The sequence below is a fragment of the Sapajus apella genome, unplaced genomic scaffold, assembly GCF_009761245.1.
Source record: "Sapajus apella isolate SASKATOON/1434 unplaced genomic scaffold, GSC_monkey_1.0 scaffold48, whole genome shotgun sequence".
Taxonomy (NCBI): Eukaryota; Metazoa; Chordata; class Mammalia; order Primates; family Cebidae; genus Sapajus; species Sapajus apella.
In genome coordinates this window covers 14123933-14151311 of record NW_022436988.1, presented here as the reverse complement: position 1 = coordinate 14151311, position 27379 = coordinate 14123933, and the positions used below count along the sequence as shown (strand labels likewise).

At 44.8% G+C, this 27379-nt stretch overlaps 1 protein-coding gene across 1 annotated transcript in view; it reads right to left on the bottom strand.

Annotated features, from left to right (window-relative positions):
* The window catches only part of FAM20A (FAM20A golgi associated secretory pathway pseudokinase), a 62194-nt gene extending 35410 nt beyond the window's left edge, over nt 1-26784 (bottom strand). The window contains exon 1 of the mRNA XM_032241899.1: nt 26378-26784. Coding sequence (XP_032097790.1) covers nt 26378-26781 — 404 coding nt within the window. The 5' untranslated portion in view covers nt 26782-26784. The remainder of the gene's footprint in view (nt 1-26377) is intronic.
* Nucleotides 26785-27379: the final 595 nt, after the last annotated feature.

Below are 27379 nucleotides of genomic sequence, written 5' to 3'. Positions count from 1 at the left end.
CTCTTGAGCAATTCTAGGAGGCATTGTGTCAGATGGAGAGTTATGATGGGGTCCCCCTAGTCCCATCACCTTGGTTAGGATGGTTGACCTGCAGAGGTTCATGAAGCCCTGGTCATTGGTGCCTGGGATTCCAAACAGTGAGAGGAAAATGAGAATGGGCTGTCAGGCATTCAGGAAAAATCTCTTTGTTGGAAACTGAATTTAGTGTTCATTGTGCTACACCATCAGAAGAGAAACTGAACAATGAAAGATCCGGAGCCACATGTTTTCTTCCCAATTAAGCTCTAAGTTTCCTGAGGGCAAGGATCTGCCCTGAATTTCTTTTGCATCTTCCTCAGTATTTGAAGGAGTACTCAGAAGTGCTACATACACAGTAAATGTTCTATGAATAGCTGATTCTTAGATGCTTCAACCCATTTCCTGCTGCCAACACTCCATCATACTCCAAAACACCAGTATGAAAACCTGGGGAAGAAAATCCCTTGAACACAGGAATTGCACTTCAATTCTATCCATGGAGTTCAAAAGGTTGGTCTTACTCATTTAATACACTTCCAAGAGTACTCTGTCACACAGACAGTTATAAAAGCATTACAGTGAACTTCTATAGCACTTGGCTTTTAAATTAAATATTGCATCTGTTTGATCCATATGTCTCTTTCAGTGTTCTTATCCTTGATGTGGGTCCTAGAAAGAACATTTCTCAAGGTTGTTTTTCTTTTTTTTCCCCATGGCGGTGATTAGTTTGGGAGAACCCTCCTTCACACTGTCCTATTTCTTCTGTGACATGAAAGGGTTTGGGTTTTGTGAGACCTGAAGCAATATGATTTGAAGGATCATCTTTAAGAGCACAAAATTATGAATACAAAACCAGATATGAGAGTAAATATTTATTTAGAATAAAAAAGAATCAAAAAATTACTGGTGCCTTGAAGGCTTAGGTCCCTTTCTTCTGAGATGTCTAACTTAATATACTATATAACATCCTGAAACTGATAAGCAACCTCAGCAAAGTCTCAGGATACAAAATCAATGTGCAAAAATCACAAGCATTCCTATACGCCAAATCAAGAACGAACTGCCATTCACAATTGCTACAAAGAGAATAAAATACCTAGGAATACAACTAACATAGGATGTAAAGGACCTCTTCAAGGAGAACTACAAACCACTGCTCAATGAAATAAGAGAGGACACAAACAAATGGAGAAATATTCCATGCTTATGGTTAGGAAGAATCAATATCGTGAAAATGGCCATACTACCCAAAGTAATTTACAGATTCAATGCTATCCCCATCAAGCTACCAATGACCTTCTTCACAGAACTGGAAAAAACCACCTTAAACTTCATATGGAACCAAAAGAGAGCCTGCATAGCCAAGTCAATCCTAAGCAAGAAGAACAAAGCTGGAGGCATCACACTACCTGATTTCAAACTATACTACAAGGCTACAGTAATCACACGGTACTGGTACCAAAACAGATATACAGACTAATGGAACAGAACAGAGGCCTTGGAGGCAACAACACACATCTAAAACCATCTGATCTTTGACAAATCTGACAAAAACAAGCAATGAGGAAAGAATTCCCTGTTTAATAAATGGTGGTGGGAAAACTGGCTAGCCATGTGCAGAAAGCAGAAACTGGACCCCTTTCTGACAACTTACACTAAAATTAACTCCAGATGGATTAAAGACTTAAACATAAGACCTAACACCATAAAAACCCTAGAAGAAATCTAGGTAAAACCATTCAGGACATAGGCATAGTCATGGCCAAAACACCAAAAGCATTGGCAGCAAAAGCCAAAATAGACAAATGGGACCTAATCAAACTCCACAGCTTCTGCACAGCAAAAGAAACAATCATTAGAGTGAACCGGCAACCAACAGAATGGGAAAAAATTTTTGCAATCTACCCATCTGACAAAGGGGTAATATCCAGAATCTACAAAGAACTAAAATAGATTTACAAGAAAAAAAAATCCCATTCGAAAGGGAGTGAAGGATATGAACAGACACTTTACAAAAGACGACATATACGAGGCCAACAAACATATGAAAAAATGCTCATCATCACTGATCATTAGAGAAATGCAAATCAAAACTACACTGAAATACCATCTCATGCCAGTTAGAATGGCGATCATTAAAAAATCTGGAGACAACAGATGCTGGAGAGGATGTGGAGAAATAGCAACACTTTAACACTGTTGGTGGGAGTGTAAATTAGTTCAACCATTGTGGAAGACAGTGTGGCAATTCCTCAAGGACATAGAAATAGAAATTCCATTTGACCCAGCAATCCCATTACTGGGTATTTATCCAAAGGATTATAAATCATTCTTCTACAAGGACACATGCACACAAATGTTCACTGCAGCACTGTTTACAATAGCAAAGACTTGGAACCAACCCAAATGCCCATCAATGATAGACTGGACAGGGAAAATGTGGCACATATACACCATGGAAATGTAGCCATAAAAAACGATGAGTTCGTGTCCTTTGAAGGGATATGGATGAATCTGGAAACCAACATTCTCAGCAAAATGACACAAGAACAGAAAATCAAACACCGCATGTTCTCACTCATAGGTGGATGTTGAACAATGAGAACACATGGACACAGGGAGGGAAGCATCACACACTGGGGTCTGTTGGGGGGAAATAGGGGAGAGACAGTGGGGGGTGGGGAGTTGGGGAGAGATAGCATGGGGAGAAATGCCAGATATAGGTGATGGGGAGGAAGGCAGCAAATCACACTGTCATGTGTGTACGTATGCAACAATCTTGCATGTTCTTCACATGTACCGCAAAACCTAAAATGCAATAAAAAACTATATTATATAATATGCTATATATAATATATATACTACTTAATATATAATATATATTTCTACATAAGAAATATATAACATATTCTATATATAATATACAGGATATACTATATATAGTATATATATAAGTATAATCTATAATATGTAATATATATTTCTACATACACATAGATATATGGGTAGCTGGGACTATAGGTGCATTCCACCACATCTGGCTATTATATATATATATATATATATATATATATATTTTTTTTTTTTTTTTAGAGACAGGGTTTTTCCATGTTGCCCAGGCTGGTTTTGAACTCCTGGGTTCAAGCTATCTGCCTGCCTTGGCCTCCCAAAGTGCTGGAATTACATGGGTTAGCCACAGTGCCCACTGTGCGGTATGTAGAAACATCGTTTGATTGTAACATGGCTCCCTTCTCAACTTTATAGCATCAGCACCCACAGGGGAAGTGAGGGACCCTGGGCTGAGGCTTCATCAGCTTCATGGTGTATCTGCCTCTGACAGGCAATTGTGCAATTCACAATCCAGACATATTTGTTGAGCACTGTCAGAGACATTAAGTCTGGGTACTTATATCTAATGGACTTTCTTGATTCTTCTAGCCAGTTTCTGAGTATGAAAATATCAGAGCAGTAATACTGAGTAGGAGTGATTGGGCCAAGAAGGGCATGGGCGTTTGGAAATGGCTTTTTGGTGTTTACTGTTGGAACAGCTTCATTTCTGAAACCTCAGCACTGCGTTTGTCCTGGCTGCCTGTGTTCATGACAGAATTATGCAGAACGATCAACTCTCCCCAAAATGCATCTTCAGTAGAACTAGCTGACTCATCATCAGAATTCTATGGTTTATCATAAGCAGGCTGAAGAATTATTGACTGACATCTTCCTGCTGCTCCATCTCATGGGCTCAAAGAACACATTTCTCATTTCTTCCCTTTCTGTTCATCTGCCTTGTCACCCATTTATCTCTGTGTCCTTGAGGCCAAGGGCCTCAAAGCTCTGAGGCAGTGTGAATAAGCCAGAGCTGAGTGATCTGCTAGACCCCAAAGTGAGCTCCCAACTGCTTCTCATTTCACCTCCCCAAACAGAAATGCACCCACCCTTTGGAGGCTGTCCTTCCAGCCCTGAAAGAATATCTGCTTCAGCCAGCTCATGAATCAAGGCTTGATTTTAAGGAGCAGGTGATAAGTGGCAATGCTGGTGTACCTGTAAATCAGAGTCACCATCAGTAGTGGGTTTGTGAATCTAGAAAGGGGAAAGGGTGGGAGAGGCAGATCCCTCATCCCGAGTCCTGGCTTTGCCACTTACAGCTGCATGACCTAGGGCAAGTTATCTAAACTCTCTGTGCCTCACCTCATGTGAAAAGTCAGGATAATAAATGTACCTACCTTATAGAATTTTAGTGAGGATTAATGAATTAAAGTTTATGCTTAGTCTGTTTTTTGTTGCTTATAACAAAATACTTGAAACTGGGAAATTTATAATAAATAACCAACCTTCCTTCCTTCCTTCCTTCCTTCCTTCCTTCCTTCCTCCCTCCCTCCCTCCCTCCCTTCCTCCCTCCCTCCCTTCCTTCCTGGTGGAGTTTTATTCTTTTCACCCAGGCTTGAGTGCAGTGGCACAATCTTGGCTCGCTGTAACATCTGCCTCCCAGGTTCAAGCGATTCTCCTGCCTCAGCCTCTTAAATAGCTGGGATTACAGGTGCACACCACCACGCCCAGCTAATTTTTTTGTGTTTTTAGTGGAGATGGTTTTTTGCTATCTTGGCCAGGCTGGTCTCGAACTCCTGACTTCAGGTGATCCATCTGCCTCAGCCTCCCAAAGTGCTAGGATTATAGGTGTGAGCCACTGCACTGGCCACATTTATTTCCTACAGTTTTAGAGGCTGGAAAGTCCAAGGTTAAGCAGCACATCTGATGAGAGTTTTCTTGTTGGTGGGAACTCTCTTAGAGTTTTCTTGAGACAGGGTCTCACTCTGTCACCCAGGCTGGAGTGCAGTGGTGCTATCATGACTCATTGCAGCCTCAGCCTTCTAGGACCAAGTGATCCTCCCACCTCACCCTCCCAAGTAGCTGGGACCACAGGTGTATGCCACCATGGCTGGTCTCAAACTCTTAGGCTTAAGTGATCCTCTGCAGAGTTCTGAGGTGGCACAGGGCATCACATGGCGAGGGGGCTGGGTGTGCTGGCTCAGATTTCCTTTCCTCTTCCTATAATACCACGAGACCCTCCCATGATAACCCATTAGCCTATTAGTTCATGGATCCATAAATGGGTTAATCCATTCATGATAGTAGAGCTCTTACAACCCAATCACATCTTAAGGACCCCACTGCTCAATATTGCCACACTGGAGATGAAGTTTTAACATGAATTTCAGAGAAGACAACCATTCAAACCATAGCATCCTGTGAGCTATTGTTACTATGACTTCTGGGACTCCATATTGGTAACTTTATACTTCACAAAGGGGAAGGAGCTCTGTGAAGAATTATTTGCAACTCCTGTTTTATTTCCCAGTTTCCTGAGTTCTGCTTACCAAGGTGAAGTCAAGAGCTCTATTTGGCATTCCCTATGATGATTTCTGGGGTAGGCTGAATAATGGTGCCCCCAAAGAGATATTTGTGTCTTAATCTCTGGGAACCTTATATGTCCAAATGGGCTGGCAGATATGATTAAAGTAAGAATCTTGACATGGGGAGATGATCCTGGGTTATCTGGGTGGGCCCTATGTGTAATTACAAGAACCCTTATAAAACAAAGACAGAGAGAAGGGAACGAGGCCATGTGAGCACAGAGGCAGAGACTGGCACGAGGTGGCCACAAGTCAACAGGTACAATTATTATGTATCAATTTCTCCAAAAAGAAATTCCTGGAGTCACCTGAAGCTGAAAGAGATAAGAAATGGATTCTCCCCTAGAGCCTCAGGAGGGAACACAGCCTTGCATACATCTTGAGCTTGGACTTCTGACCTCCAGAAATGTAAGAGAATACACTTACATTGTTTTAGGCCACTCAGTCTCTGGTAATGTGTTTTGGTGGCTTTTACATGTATACAAGCAGACCAGGTATGATGGCTCATGCCTGTAATCGAGCACTTTGAGAGGCCAAGGGGGGAAGATTGCTTGAGGCCAAGAGTTCAAGACCAACCTGGCCAACACAGAGACCCTGTCTTTACTTTATGTATATAGTAAATACATACAATCAGCCACTGGCAGTTACAGCTGATGGAACCAATGGAAACCACGAGGCAGAGTGTGATGTGTAGGCACTGCTGTTTCTGAGAACCGGGTCCAAAGGGTGCCCCCTAGGAATGGCCTTTCCCTTGCCCAGGAGGTAGCCCTGGAAGTGGATGGTGTTAGGCTGGAGAGAGGTTCTTGCTTCTTCATCTCATCCCAAATTTTGAAACTTGGCTGCATGCTGAGCTCTTTAAATGGGTCTGACCAGCCAATGGGACAAAAGCCCAGTGCTCAGCCAGCTCCAAATTTGTGCTACTGTGCCCTTCCTCTCTGGCTTTCTAGACCTTGCCCCCATACCTGCCCTAAGCACTCTTTGATTTCACCCCTCCCACACCCTCATGTAATAATCATCACCATCTAGAGCCCTCGCTCTGTGCCAGCACCTTTTATGAAGATTCACATGTGCTATTTCATGACTCTTTACAACAATTTCATAAGACAGGTCCATTGATAGCTCGTTTTACAGATGAGGAAATTGACATAAGTCAGGAAAGGTCAAGGTCACCTGCCTGGTGAGTGGCAGGCACAGTGCAGTGATTTGGACCTGGCCAACTGGCTTCCTAGGCCACACTCTTCATCATGACCCTGTATGTCGACCACATCATAATCCATTTGGCACGCTCCTCATGTTGCAGCTCTGAGCTTAAGGCTCCCTTCTAACTGTCCAGGTCTCTTCCCCAGGGAGAGAGACTTGAGGTCCATAAATGCTGTGAGGGTGCTCAGTCTGGGCAGGGAGATCCTCAATGTAGACATTTTTCAGACACTTGGTGGGGGTATCACAGAAAATGTCAGTTACATGTAGTTGGGGACCTCGGGACAAAGCAACTTGCTTAATTGATGAAGAAATCAAGACTTGCGACTTGATGAAGCAATCTCAGATAAAATTAGGAATCAAAATATGATTGTTTTACATGGCCTTATCAAAGTAGCTAGACTTGCCCTGTTGATTTTGCTCAGCCCTGTGGATTTTGGATAGCCTAACAGATCTGAGTCAAAATGACCCCAGCCTGAGCTAGCTGCCTAGGGCAGGCCAGGAGGGACATTCCAGGAGCTGGGATTCTGGCTTCGTGAAAAATCTGCTTCTCTGCCCTCACAACAACTTTCAGACACCCTGGAGAAGAATGAAAGAATGATCCCTTGTTTAAGATGTCCCCAGAGACCAGTCAGGGAATTAGCAAATACTTTCTAGCCAGGCCACATTTCCCAGATTCTTGTTTTGGCTACAGAGCTAAGATCTAAAACATCTAGCTCCACACAAATAAACTTGGAAAGAGCTGCAAACTGTATCCACTCTGAGGGAGTGACCATGTACAGAAAGACAGTCAAAGCTTGCAGAAGTCCTGCCATGAAGCCTCCTGCTCAGAGGGCATCTCTGAAATCATTTCCTTACCTAGCACACACAAATTCCCCTCTATTCTGTATGGCACATGACACATTTTGGGAAACATGAAATATTAATGCTGGACTGCGGAGCTCCTCAACCTAATTGTGATGTGATGATTCACAGCACAGGGGCCTCACAGCTGCAGAATCTTCCTTTATGCGGAACTGTTGCCTCCCTGCTATAGATCAGTGGTTCGCCACTGGGGGTCATTTTACCCCTCAGGGAACATCTGGCAATGTTTGGAGACATATTTCGTTGTCATAGTTGGTGGGGAGAGTGCTGAGGGCTGTTGTAAACATTTTCCAATGCAAAGGACAGTCCTGCACAAGAGGAAATTATCTGGCCCCAAACGTTGGTAATGCTGAGGTTAGAAATCCTGGACTAGAGCCATAGAATAATGAGCAAATAAAGCACTTAGTCCTCTGATGATGACCTGAAAATTGCTATGATGGATTTGGGATTCTATGTAACTTAATATTTTCCATAGACAGCATAAAAGTGTTCCTCAGAGCCTCCTCCACTTCTTCTATAGCTTCTGCACAGCAAAAAATTAAAAAAATGTTGCTTAATTGTTTAAAAAAAGAAAACCCATTTGAGTCAGCAAGCATTTAGTCATCAGACTTCTACCAACCTAACGAGTGTATTGATAAAACACTAACACACGTGTTAGTTGCAAAAGATGCAATATTGATTCATTTAAATGTGGTTCTTTTCAATCTTCCAACTGTGTAATCCTAAAATAAAGAAATACACATTTCACACCACACACACACACACACACACACACTCTCTCTCTCTCCCTTAGCAAGTGACATTAGATAGATATGTGTCCTCTCTTTCTTCTACTATTTTCCTGAATGCAAAAAGCAGAAACGTGGTGTAAAGGCAATCCTCTGAGTGGATCAAGAAAAAGCAGGAACTAGTAATCTCAGCACTTTGGGAGGCTGAGATGGGTGTATCATGAGGTCCAGAGTTTGAAATCAGCCTGGCCAGTATGGTGAAACCCCTTCTCTACTAAAAATACAAAAATTAGCGGGGCGTGGTGGCACACACCTGTAATCCCAGGTACTCAGGAGGCTGAGGCAGGAAAATTGCTTGAACCCGGTGGGGTGGAGTTTGCAGTGAGCTGAGATCACACCACTGCACTCCAGCCTGGGCAACAGAGCAACACTCTCTGTCTCAAAAAAAAAAAAAAAAGAAAAAGAAAAAACAAGAGCTGTAAAAATCCACCCACTGGGTCCTCTAATAATCAAGGATTTACTAGAATATATTTATTTTCAAAAGTGTCTGAATTCTGCCTTACTGCCTATCATACAGGCATGGGTATTTGAAAGAGAGAAAAATTTGAATGTTGGGAAATCTGCACATAGGTGGGTACAATAGGGGGTTGGGTTGGGGCACATACTTTCATGGTTCATAAGCAAATTTCCTTGTGGCTCACTCAGATTAAATTCTTTCAAGTCCTTGGCCTGTGAGCTGGTGCTAATTTGCGTGGTATTATTTTTTCCACCTGATTTGCAAACTGAGAGAATGACTGCAAATGTTGGCTTCTTTCTTCCTCAGCCTGATCAGTCACCCATGTGGTAGGATAATTTATTGAGATATTAATGTGTTTTTTGTTCTTCTGGAATTTTACCCACCCCTGTTCTCAGAAGATAGCTGGGCTTTTGTGTTCCTTGCCTCAGAGGGCGTTTAGGATCCAGGACCACGTGGAAGTTTAGACAGGTAGCCAGGCTTCTCCCACTCCTTTCCTGGGTTTTTAAAAAACGTCTAGGCTCAGTGAAGGCATCTGCTAGGCAGGGGATTTAACAGGGAATGTGGAAGTGCATAAAGAAGCACAGAATTCTGGGGAGACATGAAGAGACTCCAAGGTTAGCAAAAGAAAGTTGCCTGGGGTCTTGTGTCTGGCCTGTTTCTTGGAGGTGACCCAATGTGCTGGGCAATGGCTAGGTGTGTAAAGAGAAAGACTCATTTCAGGCACCAGAAACCCAGCCTCAGCCAATAATCCTGTGCTTGAACTTGATGCAGAACCAAAAATGCCATACCTGCAGGAGACCAGGTGATGGAACTGGGACTATGGTCTTCCTAAAATGTTGTGCTAACAGAGGCTCTAAGGATATTGACCCAACACGAGAGGCTTGGGGCAAGGAGCTCCAGTGATGACTCAGACTAAATTTCTAGCCAACCAGACAGAAGAGAGGGCCTAGAGTCCAAGGTGACTGGACTTTTGAAAAATAAACCAATTTTAATTTCACTTTTGAGTTTCTAGAGCAAAATCCGTCTGTATTCATTTACCTATTGTGTTAGAGTAGGGTAGGTTCTGCCAGAGTGACAACTTAATCCTGAAATCTGAGTGGCTTAACATAACAAAAGCTTATTTCTCACTCATGCCACTTGTCTCATGAAGGTCAGTTGGGATTCTGCTCCACAGAATGACTCAGGGGCCCAGCTTGATGAACACACCAAGATCCCAACAAATGGCCTTCACAGTCACCCAGGCAAGAAAAGAGAGGAACTGGAAGATTAAGTGCCGGCTCTTCAGAGCTTTGGCAGGAAGCAACACAGGTCACATCAACTGACATCCCACTGGCTAGGACAAGTGGCTTGACCCCACTTAATTGCCAGCAGCTGAGGACACACGGGAGAACACGTGGATTTTGGTGAGCAGTAAATGTCTCTGCCACAGCCTCCTGGTACTTATTGAACATAGGATGTGTCTTTTATTGAATACTATTAATAATTTGCATTTGCATAAAGCTCGTTTTAAATGCATTTTTGGTTCTTTCCATGTATGATCTTATTCTCCTCCCCTGAAGCTCTTAAAGAAATTAAGGTTCACAAAGTGGGAGTAACAACATAATATGTGGAAAGGAGGACTAAAAGCCAGGGTTGTGACCTGAACTTTTTCTGCTCTTCACAGCGGCTACAGAGAACAAATGCTTTGTCAAGAATTTAATTTGAATTTCCTTGGAGCCTTCTTAAAGATGGTGGTGGTGGTGGGTGGGGGAAGGCACAGAACCTGATTAACTGTTTGCTATTGAGAAAGCAATGACTGTACCAAGATTTTACTGAGATTTTTGCGAAATGGGCTGGTTTCCTGACACAAACTCATTCCCTTCTCGTTAAAATACAATTGCTTCCTCTTCTGGGAGCTGGTTTTACGCTATGTTGCAATGAACCTCTTGTTTCCACTCCAGTTAACTGGGTCTGTAATCCCATCCTGACCTCATAGAACCACAGCCCTGGCTCAGCACTTGAGTCAAATCTGCCCAGAAAGGGCCATGGGGCTTCTGAGCTGGAGTGGCCCCAAATTGGAGGGGACTTGAATGAGAAGGAGCATATCATGGATTGTCCCAGGGTGGAAACCACTTGGACTTCTGCCCTGGTGAGCAAAAGTCATACTCAAGAGGAACCACTGTCCCAAAATGGGCCTACAGTGTGAATGAGAAAAATAGCTACCTACCCCTTACATGGCACTCACACGGGGCCAGTTTTAAGCACTTTGCCATTTTAACTCATTTAACCCCCATAGAAACTCCTTATAAGGCCAGTATTATTATTATTACCTCCAATGTAAAGACATGGGAACCAGATATAGGCAGCACAAATGACACCTCCAAGCTGGCTCTGCTAGGACGAAGCAGCATTGTGATGAGACCCAAGTATGAAATCCGAAGATGGGTAAGACACTCCAATAATATTTTTCCCCCAATTGGGAAAGCCAAAAAATTTCTGGTATACACATAAGAAATATGGTGCATAAGGATGGTTGAGTCGGATAATTTTTAAAACATCTGATGCTTCTTGCCAACTTGCCCTCCAGAAACACAAAAGCAACCTATACTTCCATAGCAGGAAATTGGGAGTAATTCTGTCTCGATCATCTCTGGGCCCGGATGCGAAGGGGTGTACTGTGACAGCACTGCCCATGAAGCCTCCTGGACACAAATCTCATCTCAAATTTGTTTCCAGGACCCGGGCTCAGACACGAAAGTTACAGTGTTGAGTTTCAGCTCTGGAGTCGAAAATCTGTCTCTGAAATCCAGTTTCTTGAGTAACCTAGCCTGTCTAAGCCACTTTCTTCATCTGAAAATGAGGATAAGGACAGTACCTACTTATGGGGTTGTCGCAGGGGTTAAATGTGTGGTGTGTAACGTGGTCAGCACTGTGGTTAACACAGAGTAAGTGCTGCACAAGTGATACTTGCCATCAAAGTGTCACAAATTCACCAGAGGCATGGTTTGAAGGGAAAGTCTTCAGGGAGCAGACACTAGCCTGTTTAACTGGTTTAATAAATGCTTTAGTAAAAGAAAAGAAGTTGTTCCTAGAATCAGCAGAATTCCTGTCATTTCAAGGAAAGTCATTGAGAAACATGAGCTCAGCAGTTTGCACCAAGAAGGGTGTATGTGTGTATGAGGGGAAGGGGGGGCTAGTTTCCAAAATAAGTAGATTGATTACATTCTGTGTTTTCTCCCCATTTGCAAGCATTAGGTAATTGATGGCAAAGTGACAGAGGAGAGATCAATATGTGTGTTTTCTCTCTCTAGAGGCATGAGATGTAGCTAAGTCAACTGAGGGCGATGGCTGGGCTGGAAGCACTGGTGCCTTTCCCTGGCAACAGGAGGCCACAAAAGCCATTTCTCCATCATCATCGACCCAAACATCAAACATAAATGGATAAGGCTGCATACCGACGAGTATCAAATAACCTGTAAAGAATATTAAAGCATAATCAACTAGTAGTTGTTTTATGATCAGTGCTGTAGGGAACCAGGCACGCTGCTCAGTCCATTCTGTACATGATCTGACTCCATCCTCCCAGCCACCTCTTGAGGTACATATTACATCCCACTTTATAAACCAGGAAACTGAGGCTTGGAGGAAATGAGCCTTGGCCCTACATAGCGCTTATGTGGAAGAGCCGGGATTTAAACCCAGAGCTGCCTGACTGCCAACACTCTCTTATCCATTCATTTACCAAACATTTACTGAGTGCCTACTATATACAAATAGCATTTTAGATACTGAGGTTACAATGATGAAGACACAAAGAAGCCTCCATCCTTCTATTAGGTTTCTGTTGCCGCCCTAACAAATGACCACAAACTTAGTGACTTAAATAACAAAAAAAAGTATTCTCTCAGTTCTGGAGTCTGAGAGTTTGAAATCAAGGTATCACAGGACAGTGCTCCTTCTGGGGACTCTAGCAGAAAGCTCTGTTTGCTGCTTCTGTCTTCTGATGGCTACTGGTGTTCCTCAGCCTGTGACCCCCTCACTCTGCTCTCTGTCTTTGCGGTCACATTGCCTCCTCCTCTTCTGTCTATGTGTAATCTCCTTCTGCCTTCCTCATATAAGGACACTTGCCATGGAACTTATGGGTCACTGGGTAAGTCAGGTTGATCTCCTCAACTCAAGAGTCTTAATTAAATCTGTAAAGACCTGGTTTTTTTTAACTATATAAGATGATAGTCACAGGTTCTGGGGATTAGGACATGAATATCATTTGGGGAGCCATTACTCAGCCTAACCCAAGAGCCATCCTAGGGAATGCAAAATAGAGCTACCACTCAACCCAATTCGACCCTTGAAGAGTTTAAGATCTGGCTGGGTACGGTGGCTCACGCCTATAATCTCAGTACTGTAAGAGGCTGAGGTGGGTGGATCACTTGAGGCCAGGAGTTTGAGACCAGTGTGGCCAACATGGTGAAACCCTGTCTCTACTAAAAATATCAAAATTATTTGGGCATGGTGGTGCACACCCATAATCTCAGCTACTTGGGAAGCTGAGGCAGGAGAATCGCTTGAACCCAGGAGTTGGAGGCTGCAGTGAGCCAAGATCATGCCACTGTACTCCAGCCTAGAATGAGCCTCCATCTCAACAAAACAAAACAAAACAGAAAACAACTCCCACCACCCCCCACACTGCCACAAAATAAAAGAGTTTCAGATCTAATGAGGCTATACACTAAGCAAACCAATACACAGAAAGGCATTAGGGGATGTTAAAAGCCCAGCTGAAAATAAAACGGGGCTCGGTTAAGACAACATCTGGGACCCCTGTGGGTCAGCAGGACAGGAAAGCTCTCTCTCAGTGGGCCATTTTGAAAGTGGACCCAAAGGACAAGAAGAAGCCAGCTGATATCTTCACGTCTTCAGCAGGGTCAAACCATTCTGGTTCATCAGCTTATTAATTCTTGTTTACCTGAATGAGTAAACAATAGTTCTGGATAAGTTGGCATAGCATCTCCTGCCAGAAGAATGAGGAAGACGCATTTTCCTATATGCAAATAAAATGGCTTTAATATCATAAACTGCAAGCAGCCTTAACAGACCACTGTCTCTCTGCAACTGCTAAAAAGAACTGCTGCAGCCCAATTGCTATAAATTCTAGCTCATCATATTTGGCTGACTTCCCCCGCCTTTTAATGAGTTTATAGCTAATAACAGAACAGAATGTCATCTCATTGAGTTACCTGGGGTGTACATTTTGCAACGAGTTAAACCCAGAGGGGCCACTGGTAAGTTACGCTGATTAATTTAGGCATTCAATGGTTGCTTTATTGATGTTTTTTAATACCTGAAGTGGGTGTTTGGTTACAGTCTCTTGGAATATTTTTCCAGCCCAAAATTTTGCAGCCACATTCCATGGCATGTGGGTTTGAGGTATTGATTACCCACTGGCTCACTTGTCATAGCAGAGTCAAAGGTATTGTCTGAGGGGAATCTAGGCTGGCCCTTTGACCTGTGGCTTCCCTGTAGGCAGAGGTCAGTGACTTTGAGTTTGCTTGCCTATCCTGTTTGACTCCATGACCTCATAAAAAGCCGTTTGTTCCTACCTCCAAGTTTAGTTCACTGGTAAGTATATTTCTCTGTACTTAATGACAGTCCTGAAAAACTGCACCTGAGGTGCTTCTGAAAGTTTTATCCTAAATGCACTGCCACTCAAAGTCAATGAAAAGCCCTGCTTAAAAAAAAAAAAAAATCCAGGTTCATGGAGGACTGCCCAAAGAATATGCCTGCTGCCCTTTCCTCTGGAGCTTCAGCAACTTAAATTCTCTCCTGAGATTGAGATAAGCCAGTAGGTTTGATCATCACCATGACTGTGAATGGGTGGGGTAGTGCCTGGGACATGATTTTGGAATTTGCTGAGGGGCACAGTGCTAGCAGAGAGACTCACTAAGAGCCATCGCTGGGTAACTCCCCTACGGATGTGATGAAGGATACTAGCCCTGACACCACATGGTGTCCTCTCTTGAAGGAAGTGAGTTGAAAAGGACAAGGAAGGTATTTCTCTGCCTAGTCACTACCAGGAATTACTGTGCTCTTCCTGGGTCACAAGCTGTTTTTTACCTGATAGGCATGATTGGTGGCTCCCCACCAAGCAGAGCTGACTCTGGTGGGAATGTTCTCATGGCAAGTGTTCTGAGAAGTTCCTCACTCTTGGCCCCACTGGTCTTGTGAATCCTTCTTTTTCCTTTGACCCACTTTTCTCAACTATTTTATATTGTGATATATCAAAATTATTTTGTGATGTATCTAAAAGATTAACTCTTGGATATAGACATAGGTATAATCTACTAAATAATCTTTTATCTAGAAGATTACAAATTATTTACAAGAACTTCAACGTATGAATTTGGAGGGACACAATTCAGTCTATACCAGCCTCATTAGGTTTTTGGAGAGTTGTATTCAATTTCTTTCACTTCAACATATGGGAAGGGGTCTTACCACTGTCAGCCGTCTGCCCACTGCTGGACAACTCGCCAGCAGAAGGGATTTCCCTTGAGCTTTTGCTCAGTAGAAAATAACTAAATTGTGTAGACCACCTTCTCTTCAATGGCAAGGATTCCTGATGAGAGATTCTTAATCTCTCCAGATGGCCTTGATCTATGTTGGTCAACAGAGTATGGCAAAAAATGACATTTAATAGGTTCTGGCCTGCACTTCAAAAGTCTGTGGAGGCTTCTATGCTCTTGTGGAACCCTGTTGCCACCATATGAACAAGTCTGGATTAGCCTCCTGGAGAATGAGACGCCAGGGCCATGTGGAGCCAAGATCACCATTCCAGCCTAGAACCCAGACATGGAAGGCAGTACAGCCAAGATCAGCAGAACCAATGTAGTAGCTGACTACAGATGCCTGAGTAAGTCCAACAGAAGAACCATTCCACTGAACCTAGCCCAAAGTGCTGACCTGCAGAATCAGGGGTTAAAAAAGTGGTTCTTGTTTTAAGTCACTAAGTTTTGGAATGGTTTGTCATACAGCAAAAGCTAACAGTACACAGAGCCTAAAAGATACTCTCTTAGGCATAAGGGGTTGAAGCATGGGAGAAGCCATGGAAAGGAGTTATCAGAGACCATGCTCTTACTAGTGATGATAGCTTGGGGTTGGGGGGAAGGGGGTCAGGAGGCTTGGGTTTGGGCACATCAATTTTGGAGACAGGGAGGAAGTTTACTCTACTTTCAAATATTCCAAATCGGTGACTTAAAAAAAATTTCTAAAAGTGGAAGATTCTTTTCAAAATAAATCTTATAAAGAACCCCCAACATATAAAATAGATACAATTTGTAATTTATTGCTATAAATCTAACTTATATGGTCAAATATATAAAATCATTTTAAAAATTAATCAATGAGAACAAGAGGGATAATAGGATCATTAACTCAAGCATTCAAAATTGGATGTAAGGGAGACAGGCCTAATCTTAGTTTAGCACCAATCAATTTCTATATATAATTTTGGTAGCAGAGCATTGAATATCCTGATAAACATCTGTAAGTAATGGCAGCAGGAAACGGCTTTAAAAGCTGTTAAACAGCTCACTTTGCAATCTCAGGATACTTCTCAATTAAACAAAGATGAGAGGAGAAGCCATCTGTCAGCACAGTTACTGGAGGCAGGATTATAACAATGCATAACACAATTGGGTGTAGATTTTCTTAAATTATATAAAAATTATCTTAAAATATATGTTTTCAAAGTGAAAATTTGATCAATCATTTGCAGAAACTGTGAAGCACCTCCCAGAAGTTCATGAAGCACACTTGGAAAATCGATATTTCATTAGGGTAGACTTCGAGGAGGAGATCCTGGTTGAAGATGTGCAAAGCTTGGAAAACAGAGTGGCAAAGAGGCCTCAGGAGCCACAGACTCCCCATCTTCCTTTCAAAAGCAGGAGCTGAGGCTTGGGAAAGAAAGCACTTTTCTTAGAACTCACACACAGGTATCTTCACTCTGAGTTGAGATACCTTTTTTCAGGAGAAAGAGACATGAACCTGTGAAGGAGCTGGGTCACCGCTAATTTCTTTTTTATGCTCCCACCAAAAGGCTAAAGTTGCTTTAAGAGAATGCCCAAATAAAGATTCCTATTTCCTTGGGAGGATTTTAATAGCTGGTATAAAAAGTCTGCACATGTGAATTTATGATTGAATTTGCTTTTAAAAAGTTTTATTAAAACCTTAGAGCAGCAGCCATAAGTCATACAGTCATACAGCCATACAGTCAGTGGCTGTAGCAGACGTAAGTTGAGAAACTTTCTGGTATCATGTTAGTCACTAAAGCCCCTCCACCACCCTGTCAGTCTGCATTTCCAGCTTGGTTTTGGGGAACTGCTCTTCCTGACCCTGAGCCACTTGTTTCCAATGTCTCTGCCTCCCTGGCATCAGTGATTGGTTGGAGGGTGGGCATCAGCCTCCATCTGGGCCAGTCGTAGCCCTCTAAAGCCGGGCTGTATTCCCAGACCTGGCCAATGAGCATCTTTGCCCACAATCTTTCATTTTGGAAATCGGAGAAACCTTTTCTCCCCAGTCCACAGGCTTTGGGGACATGGACCACAGGAAGGGATGAAGACAAGCAGATGAACTATGGAAAGAGAGGGTAGCAGCAAAGACACAGAGTCCAAGGACTCTTTAATGCTATGAAGGCAGTCAGTTCTTCCTGCCCTTACTGAAGTTTGGTTACCGAGTCTCTACATTTCCTAGTTTGAATTGGGTTTCTGTCACATGAAACTGCAGAATCCTGATGAATATGGGGAATACTTAAAAAATGACTTACTTGCTAGTGATAGAGACAGGAGACAGTCAAGGGTCACCGGCGAAATCCCACCTTCAAGTCTAAGACAGCCTGAAAGCTGAAAAACAGGACTGGTGGTCCCAGACGAAGCTCTCCTTTTCTCAACTGATTCTTTCTGAATCATGCCCACCTGCGTACTGGGAGAATGGGGTGGAGCCTGGGAAGGTCATCCGGTTTGCAGTGGGGAGGAGCCTGGCCTCTCCTGTTCCTGTGTGGTGACCTAGGATTCAATCTGTGAGGTTGGAAACTTGCTAGTAGGACTCTTACTCTGCTGAGAGTTAGCTTTTTTCCTTTTTGCCCAATAAATTCCGTTTCCTCACCCTTCTATGTGTGCGCGAGCCTCATCTTTCCTGGTGGTGTGACAAGAGCCGGTTTTAGCTGAAGTAAGGAGAAAATTCTGCAACACTAGGAAATGAACATATGCACAGGATGCAGATTTTGCATGAAACTTAAGGGAAAAACGGACCTCACCACCTGAATTCAGTGGGATCCAATGACCCCCATTACAAAACTCCTGCAATGAAACTTTGGTAACAAGGGGCTGGATTTGATTTTGGAATTGAGGTTGGCCAATCTAACTTTTCTCCTGTCTCTGAGTGCTTAGGGCTGCGTGGAATGTGAAAATAAGCAGCTACTGGTTGTGCATAATTCTGAGCTATGTATTAACTATGAATGGGGTTAAAAAAAAGTGCATGAGTCAGCTGTGAAGGCAGATAGATAGACTTTCCCTATGGGATTTATGACTATTCAGCCACTGAGGAAAATCAATAAGAATTATACAAATTCCATTTCAACTGGTGAAACTGAGACCCTGTAAGGAAACTCAAATTGGCCAGGAGAGACCATCTGCTCCTCCGTATATCTGTCATTTTGGTTGGTATCATCAAAAATATTTACCTACAACCTATGGAGCTCGACCCAGGCGTTGACAATTGAAGGCATATTTGCAATCTGAGAGCTGCACTTAACTTGCCAGGGCTGAGCAGCTCTGTTTTTCTTCAGTGGATGTCTTTCCTAGCCCATCAACCTCTCCCAAGCTTTTAAAAATCTCATCTCTTTCCAGGCCACCTTGTTTTTTATGATCCAGCTTCTCAGTCCATGTATCCTGTGCCAACGCTTCTTAAATTTCTCTTTTACTTTCCATATTTTGCTGAATTTTATTACAGGCTCTTGGCTTCTTAGGAACTGTACTCCTTTACTATTCTGTATTCCCTGGGGCTTCTTAAATTTATTATCTGGCTTATTGCTAGTGAATTCAATAAAACAGGCATTTCCCTGGGAACTGACTTTGCCTCTTGCTCAAGCCTGAGCCTACTGGCTGCCCCCAGTGCTTGGTCTCCAAAGCCAGGCAGCAGGGATTGAATGTCATGGATGCTGCCATCTCCACAGCACTCAAACTCAGATCTGTCCTGATTTCACATTTCCACTACAGGACGTTCTGCCAAGGGACAGGGCACAAAAAGAGCTAAGCCTTTTTTTCTGTACTGTGGTTTTCATTAAGTGCATATGTGTGTGCCTGCCTATAATAACAGGTAAGAACTGATGTCTAGTAACTTCTGTTCTGCTACAGCTGCAGCTGTTTAGAATGTTATCCTCACTTGGCTTTTAGCCATATGTAAGCCTTCTTCAGCAGAATCCACAGGCTCTCATCAACCTCTAGCTTAATGAATAATTACAAAAAATACAGGTCAGCACCTGCTGAGGGGCAGAGCAGGGATTGCTTTGGCTTAGTCAAGGTCTCTGTGTTTCCCATTTTTCTTTAATGCAAGATTTCTTGGCTGCTCTTCCTCAGAAAGCACGGGAAGCTGAAGAAATTCCCTCTTCCTGGCAAATGATGCTTTCTCAACTTTCCTTCTTGGCTGTTTTTTTTGACTTTGATTTTATTTAGGCTACTGCAATAAGAGCACTCCACATCCAAATTTCAGAATGTCACAGCAGGGTGGTTTTGCTCTAGATTTCTACAGGGAGCAGTAGACAAGTGGGATGATTTTACAGTTGGAATTGTTTTTGTTCAAGGCTGTTTTCAGAGACAATAATAGGCCATGGACTAACAGCCCCCAAATCCTGGTGTCATCTGTTTCCAATTATTTGTTCCACAGATATTTACTCTGGCTCTGAAACAGCTATATTAGAGTGACCAGGGCAAGCTGGGGGCTTTCCATGTCAAGGGCAAGTGACCATTCTTTGTCACATGAAGCGCCGACAGCTTCCATGAAGTTACAGCTGGGCATAGTGGACACTCAAAAAATAATATGGTATACACGGAGAGGATGTATATAGTCAGGGAGGAACCACAGTGGGGAATGGTAGTCAGAAAAGCCTTCCCAAAGGAGGAAAAGCTGGGATGTCTGGGCATCAGAGGACATAGGGTGGTGAAGCTGGTGGTTAAGAGCATGGATTCTGAAGCCAGACCCTTTGGGTATAAACGCCGCCCATGGTTTTCCAGCTGCCTGACTTTGGGCAGGTTATATAACCTTCTCATTTCCAGTTTCCTCTACAAAACGAAATAAACAGAAGCACTGTATTTGTTTTCTATTGCTGTATAACAGAGTACCACAAACCTAGTAACTTAAAACAACATGCATTAATTAGCTCACAGTTTTTTAGGTCAGATGTCCAGCTTGGTGTGGCTATACCTTTTGCACAGGGACTTAGAAAGCTGAATTTAAGGTGGTAGCTAGGTTGATTTCTCATCTGGAGGTTCTGGTGAAAAAATCTGCTTCCATGCTCATTCTTGTTGGTGGCAGAATTCATTTCCTTGTGGCTGTCAGACTGTAGTCCCTGCTTTCTTGCTGGCTGTCAGCTGGGGCCAATCTTAGCCTAAAGGTTGTGCCTATCCCTTGCCACGTGGCCCCTCCATCTTCAGTCAGCAATGGCTCATCAAATCCTTATTCCTCTTTGACTCTCTCACTTCCTCTCCTTTGATCAGCCCAGGAATACTCTCTGCTTTAAATGGTTCACGGATTAAATCATGCTAACGGGATAATCTCCATATTCCAAGGGTAACTGGTATGGAGCTTTAATTACATGTGCAAAATCCCTTTACAGCTATACCTGTATAAGCAGTGGGCTGAACTAGGAGAAGTGTGTATGCCAGGGCTGGAAATCCTGGAAGGCTGTCTTGGAATTCCATCTACCACAAGCATCTATTTCTACAGAGGTTATAAGACCTAAAATAAGTATGTAATGTGCCTGGCACATAGTAAGCATGTTTCAGGTAGAAGGATTTGCATGTAAAAAATTAGCAACTTGGGTTCTCAGAATTGATGAGAACTTGGTTGGGATGAAAGAAGAATATTGTTGGGAACAATGGAACAGCCTCTGGTTCTCAGCTGAAGGGCTTCATTTTGATATATTATGAAGCAGGAAGTGCCTGTCTTTCTTGGATGAATGATGCCGATGTTCTCCCTGATTTAGATTTTTGCTGTGGCAACAGCAGTGAGGATGGGCTTTGGAATGAGGGGAAAAAAAACTTGACAATGGCCTTCTGGACTGGCCATCTCAGAAACCATCTGCTTGGAGCTTTTGACTCTGAGAGGAGTGGAGAGATTTCCTCTAGCTACAAATTCAGGGATTCAGAAACTACTAAAATAATATCTTTTCCAAAACTAGTCCAGCACGGCTCTAATTGGGAGAAATGGGAAATGGAAATCAGGCTCCTCACCCCCTCTACTAGCCACACACGGGCCATGGTGGACATCCACTTCCAAATCACAGGAGGCCACTTCCTGTCTTAGCCTAGGATTGTTGGCGGGAGAATCTGACAAGGAGCCAAGGCCCTGTTGACTCTGATAGAGAAGCAAATGGCCACCATCCATGAGTAAGAACCTGGATTTTCATCCAGCCTGCAGGTTGAACTGCCTGTTCACAAGTAATCTAGGTTCAGAGCGTTCTAGGGCAAGCACAAGATAAGCAGGACAGAGATAAAAAGATGGGGGTGAGAATGGAGAGGTTGTATTTTTCCTTCAACAGATGCTGTGGGGGGCTGGGGCAGGGAGTAGCTTACCTTCCCCAAGCTCCTAGATTAGGCAATTCTTACTTCTAGCTGAATTCCTTTTCGTCTCTCCTGACTTCTTCTCCCCCTTCTCCTCTATCTGCCTTGGCTTCTGGATCTTCTCAAAGCATCCCCCAGAAAAACTTCAGCCAATTTACTCCCTTTGACCAACTGTCATTTTTGAAAAGCTGCCCAGTCTCTTTGCTGTGATTTTCAAAGAGAGACCCAGGACTAGGTTTTCTTTCAGTGACAGCAATAGGTAGGAGGATGGCGGTGGCAGCGGGGCGGTGGGGGTGGGGTGGCGGGAGAAGACAGGAACTTTTGATGTGGGAAACCCCCTCGTCCTCCCCCCACACTTTTCTAAGAAATGCTGAATCTGTAATTTCAAGATAATATAACCTTCCTGACATCTGAGGAAGATGTCAAGATAGAAGAGAAAGCAAAAACTCATGGTTGTGTTGTAGCTACTGGAGTTTCTACACTAAGGAGATCTGATCCTGTTTGACCTTGCCTGTCAAGACCAGAGGGTTACAGGGAAACTGACCAAAGATATGTGGCCAAAAGGCCAATGATATGTGAGCAAAACTGGCCAAGCTGATCAATTCTGACGTATCAAAAGACAGCTGTTGTCCGATTTGGGCAGCTTGTGGGCCAGGGAAGAAATCGGAAGCTCGGGGTATAAGAATGCAAAGGAGAGAAAAAATGTGAACCATCACCTGTGCTCCAGGTACGCCTGCCTGCCCTGCGTCATCACTTATTAAAGCAAAGGACTAACAGCAGCACAATTCTGGCTTGTTCGTTTATGGCCTGAAATAGTGAAGACTTCCTTTTTCTTCTTCCCTGTGCTCTTTCTTCGTCACTATTCAAGACAGATGCCAAATGTGTCATCACGCTTGATGGAGCCTGGCGTTGGCTCGCTGGCTGTGATCAGCAGCTGACCACCTGACAGAAGCACTTTCCCTGATTACATTTTTAACTTGGATTGTGCCACACTTAGTTACATTCTATGGGGGAAAAGAAAGGAAGGGAGGGAAGAACAGTGAGTGAAGGAGGTTTGCAGAAAGCTTCAGGGCCAGATAACACATAGACAGCCCACCTTAAAAATCATGTCTTCCCATTTGTGACTTAACTAAATGTCTAAATGTTGATATCCAGTGAAAAAATATTAATTGAAAACTCAAGATGTTCAAAACAGTACAAATGTCATCTTCCATTGTGTGAAATCAAAAAGGAAAGTGTGGGTGAGTGGGGAGGTGGGGAGACACACCATTATCTACCTCTTACTGGTAATGAGCTTGAATTGTGGAAAGACACTTTCTGACTTCATACCATTTCTTATTAGTATGATGGTCAAAATTACAAAAAAAAAAAAAAGTCACTGAGACTTTTCTGGGCAAGTGGCGAAGAACATGAATTTGGCTTATTTTATTCTCTGCACCTCTCCTGGCGTGGCGGACAGTTTGCTGATACCATTATTTTGGATAGCAGTTCATGTTTACTATTGGCATGGTGGCATCCACATTTTTTTTTTTTTTTTTTTTTGAGATGGAGTCTTGCTCTGTTGCCCAGGCTGGAGTACAGTGGCACGACCTCTGCTCATGCAACTTCCACCTCCCGGGTTCAAGCGATTCTTCTGCTTCAGCCTGCTGAGTAGCTGGAATTTCAGGTGCCCGCCACCATGTCCAACTAATTTTTGTATTTTTAATAGCGATTGGATTTCACCATTTTGACCAAACTGGCCTTGAATCCCTGACCTCAGGTGATCTGCCTGCCTCAGCCTCTCAAAGTGCTGGGATTACAGGTGTGAGCCACTGCACCTGGCCCACATGTGTTTATAAATCACTAGATTTTAAATATCGGCAGGGCTTGAAGAGCTTGTCCGTGCAAGAGGAAACAATTAGCAAGATCCTTCATTCTTTCTTCCTCTGCTGTCCATTCTAATAATTTGTCTGGTGCTGGGATCTGGGGGTGTCCTCGGCCCTGTACATTGTAGCAGGACCCGGGTCTACATCAGCACTGCTACATCCTCATATTCGGCAGGGAGCACTCTCATTTAAGGTAATGAATGACTCCCTCTCACAATAGAACTCTGAGCTAGTGAATCTTCCGTGTTTTTTTTCCCCCTGAGACAAGGTCTCACTAAGCTGGAGTGCAGTGGTACAATCACGGCTCACTGCAGCCTCAACCTCCTAGGCTCAAGCAATCCTTCTGTCTCAGTCCTTCAGGTAACTAGGACTACAGGTGTGTGTCACCACCTGCTATTTATTTTTATTTTTATTTTGTTTGTTGAGACAGAGTCTTGATCTGTTGTCCAGGCTGGAGTGCAGTCACGTAATCTTGGCTCACCACAACCTCCACCTCCTGGGTTTAAGTGATCCTCCTGCCTCAGCCTCCTGAGTAGCTGGGACAACAGGTGTGCGCCACCATGTCTGGCTAATTGTTGTAATTTTTTTTTTTTCTTTTTTTTTGAGATGGAGTTTTACTCATGTTACCCAGGCTGGAGTGCAATGGCGCGATCTCGGCTCACCGCAACCTCCGCCTCCTGGGTTCAGGCAATTCTCCTGCCTCAGCCTCCTGAGTAGCTGGGATTACAGGCACGCGCCACCATGCCCAGCTAATTTTTTGTATTTTTTTAGTAGAGATGGGGTTTCACCATGTTGACCAGGATGGTCTCGATCTCTTGACCTTGTGATCCACCCGCCTCAGCCTCTCAAAGTGCTGGGGTTACAGGTGTGAGCCACAGCGCCCGGACTATTTTTTTTTTAAACACGGCATCTTGTTATGTTGCCCAAGCTTGTCTTGAACCCCTGGGATCAGGTGATCCTCCCTCTGCCACTGCATCTCAAAGTGGTGGGATTACAGCTATGAGCCACCCTGCTCAGCCTTGTGTTTCATTTTTAACCCTGATATAAGTAACAACACATCTCCTTATTAACATCTTCATGTTAAGGTTTACAATACTGTTTGGGTGAAGGGAGAGGGATCTCGGCCTCTGAGGTCCAGTTTTAACATTTTCAAGTGCAGCGGATCCTCCTGTTATGGCCCATAGACCCTGCTTGGGAAAGTGACACATTTGACCAACCACACAAAACCACTCTGTGACCTATGAATATAGCAAGGCCCCCCGTCCCCCCTTGATTTTTTTTTAAAGGACCAAGATTTTTTTTGGTGAGTAAGTTTGTTTTTTTTTGTGGGGTTTTTTTTTTTTTTTTTTTTTTGGTCTTTGTTGACACATAATGGTGTGGAAATCAAACTTAAAACTAATTGTAGAACAGCTTGGTGAGAAAGATTTTTGCTTTTCTGCCATTATACTCCCCTGGACTTTGCTTTGGGTCCAAAGCAACATGATGAAGTTTAAGGCCACAGGAATGTGCCTAAATGAATGCTGATTACATTTACAAAAGCAAGTGACTTTGTCTACAGCCTTGCATTCTCAAATCCACAGTAGACATGTAGATGCTTTCTCTAATGGCAAAATTTCCTGGTTCACTAATCCAGACTTCCATGTTATTGATGAAATAAAGATAATATTGAAAATGAGAGGGTCTGAGAAGCAATCTCAAACTGCCTTTTATTACTGCACACAATTAACAATGGAATTGAGAATCACTTTCTTTCTAAAATAAAATCATGAGCCATAGACTTGCTACTGAAATTGACCACAGTGATTCAGCCAATCACTCAACTTCTTTGCCAAATTTTTCTGAAGGTTTTTTTTTTCCTCCCTCCAATCTCAGCATTACCGAATAATGAGCAAACAGTTAAATTGGCCCAACTCTGAGTTTCAAGAGAGATTTATGGTCTGTTCATCCTCCGGAGGGACGATAAAACCACCGGTGACATCTCACTTTGAAATCTCTTGTATTAAGTAAAGAGACGGGTGCGGTGCGCTAGTGAACTCTGCATGTGAGTGGTATTTAGACAAGTTCTGTACTTCAAAGCAGAGTCATTAACTCATAGGGAGGCTTTCTGCCATTAGCAAGGGATCTCACTAATGACCAATGCTGCCTTCCCCAACACCTCCATCCTTTTCCAAAAAGATTCTTCTTAACTTTATCCTAAATATATTTGATATTTTTTCTTCTGTATTTTGCTTTGGGTTTTAAAAAGTCCCTGGCAGATTTTTATCTCCTCTGTGGAAGCATCAAGTTGCAGATCCAAGTCAGTCCAAATCACCAGAATAATACAAGATGATAAAACTGCCTTCAAGTTCTAATACTTGCTGCAGGGGTCCAAGCCGCGTTTTAAACGTGAACAATGGGGTGGCTGCGGCAGAGAACTGACCATTTACTTCCTGCCTCAGGTGACCCCCTTGTGATCTCTGACACTGGGCAGAGGGAAAGGGAAAGGACTGGGTTTTGGGGAGAAGCACGCTTTTTGGGAAGCGGCCAGGTTTACCCAAAGAGCCCAGTTAAGTGCTAAATTACAACTAGCTCTGGAGTCGCCCTATTTGGGGCCTCATTCTGGAAACCCCCAAGTCCAGCGGCGGCTTCCTCCACATCAGGACAGAGAGAGGGGATTGGGAGTGGACGAGGGAGCAGGATTAGGGCTCCAGGACGACCCAGGCGCTCAAGGAGAGGGGCTGAGAGGGTTTCCTCGCGGCGCGGCTGCACAGAAACTTTTTCCTGGCACTCTCTGACTCCGGGACTGGAGTCTGCAACAGCTGGTGGGGTTCGGGTGGGGAACACACCTTACGCCCAGCGCCAGGGCTGGAGCCTTGGGTGGAGCCGCCGCAGCCCTGGGCCGGGGGCGGCAGGGGACTCGAGACCCGGGCGCTGGGAGGCCCCGGCTAGAGCGCCGGTTCTCCCGCGTCGCGGACGGGGTCCTCACCTGTTCCAGCGGGCCACCTTCCTCCGGTAATACCGCAGCGCCTCCTGGCTGGCCAGGAGCGAGTCCTCGGGTCCCACGAGAGGCGGCTCCTCCGCGACGTTGTACAGCGGGTGGGTAAAGAGGGCCTGGAGCTTGGAGCCCGAGTCTCTGCGGCTGCCGCCAGCCGGCTCAGTCCGGGTCCCGGCTCGGGAAAAGTTGTGCACGATCGTGCCGGGGTCCGAGGCGGCTGCGGCCGAGTCCGGCGCGGGCAGGTAGGCGCGGCCGGCGCACGGGCACCCCCGCGGGCGCTCCCGGGGCCGCAGCTGGCGCTGCACTTGGGGCCAGAGGTGGAAGTAGAGGTCGGCGGAGAGCAGCGCGCCCAGCAGCAGCAGGGTCAGCAAGCGGCCCCGGCGCAGCCCGGGCATGGCCCAGCCGGGGCGCGGGGCGCGGGGCGGCGGGGCGTGCCGGCCGAGGGGGCGCCTCCGCGGCTGGGCCGGCCGTCTCCCGGGTCCCGGGGCGCGGGCAGAAGAGGCGCCCGGAATCCCGCGGGCGAGCAGGGGTCGAGGGGACCGGAATGCTCCCCGCGCGGGCTAGTGCCTCGTGAAGGGGTGTAGCTCCTGAACTTGGGGACCAGGTGCACGGAGCGCCGGGGCTCTCGGTGTCAGCGGACGTCGTTTCTCCGCGCCGAGTGAACCAAGGGAATGGGGTTCCCCGGGTGCCCGCTTCTTGCGCCTTTTCTCCCCTGCGCCCGCCCGCCCGGGCGCCCGCGGCAGGTGAAGGGCCCCGGGGCTCTGGCACCGGCTGTCACGGCGGGCGGACGGGCGACGGGGCAGGGGGCGACCTCGAAGAGGCGCGCGGAGGGTGGGCGGAGGCAGCCGGCTGCGGAGCCCGGGGAGTCTCTCCCGAGGATGCTGTCGCTCGGCGGCGGCGGCGACTGCTCCCGCGACTCCTTCTGCGGGCGGCAGGGACGCCAGTGCTCGCCGGCTGGCACAGGCGGCGGGAGTGGGGAGTTGGCGAAGCAGG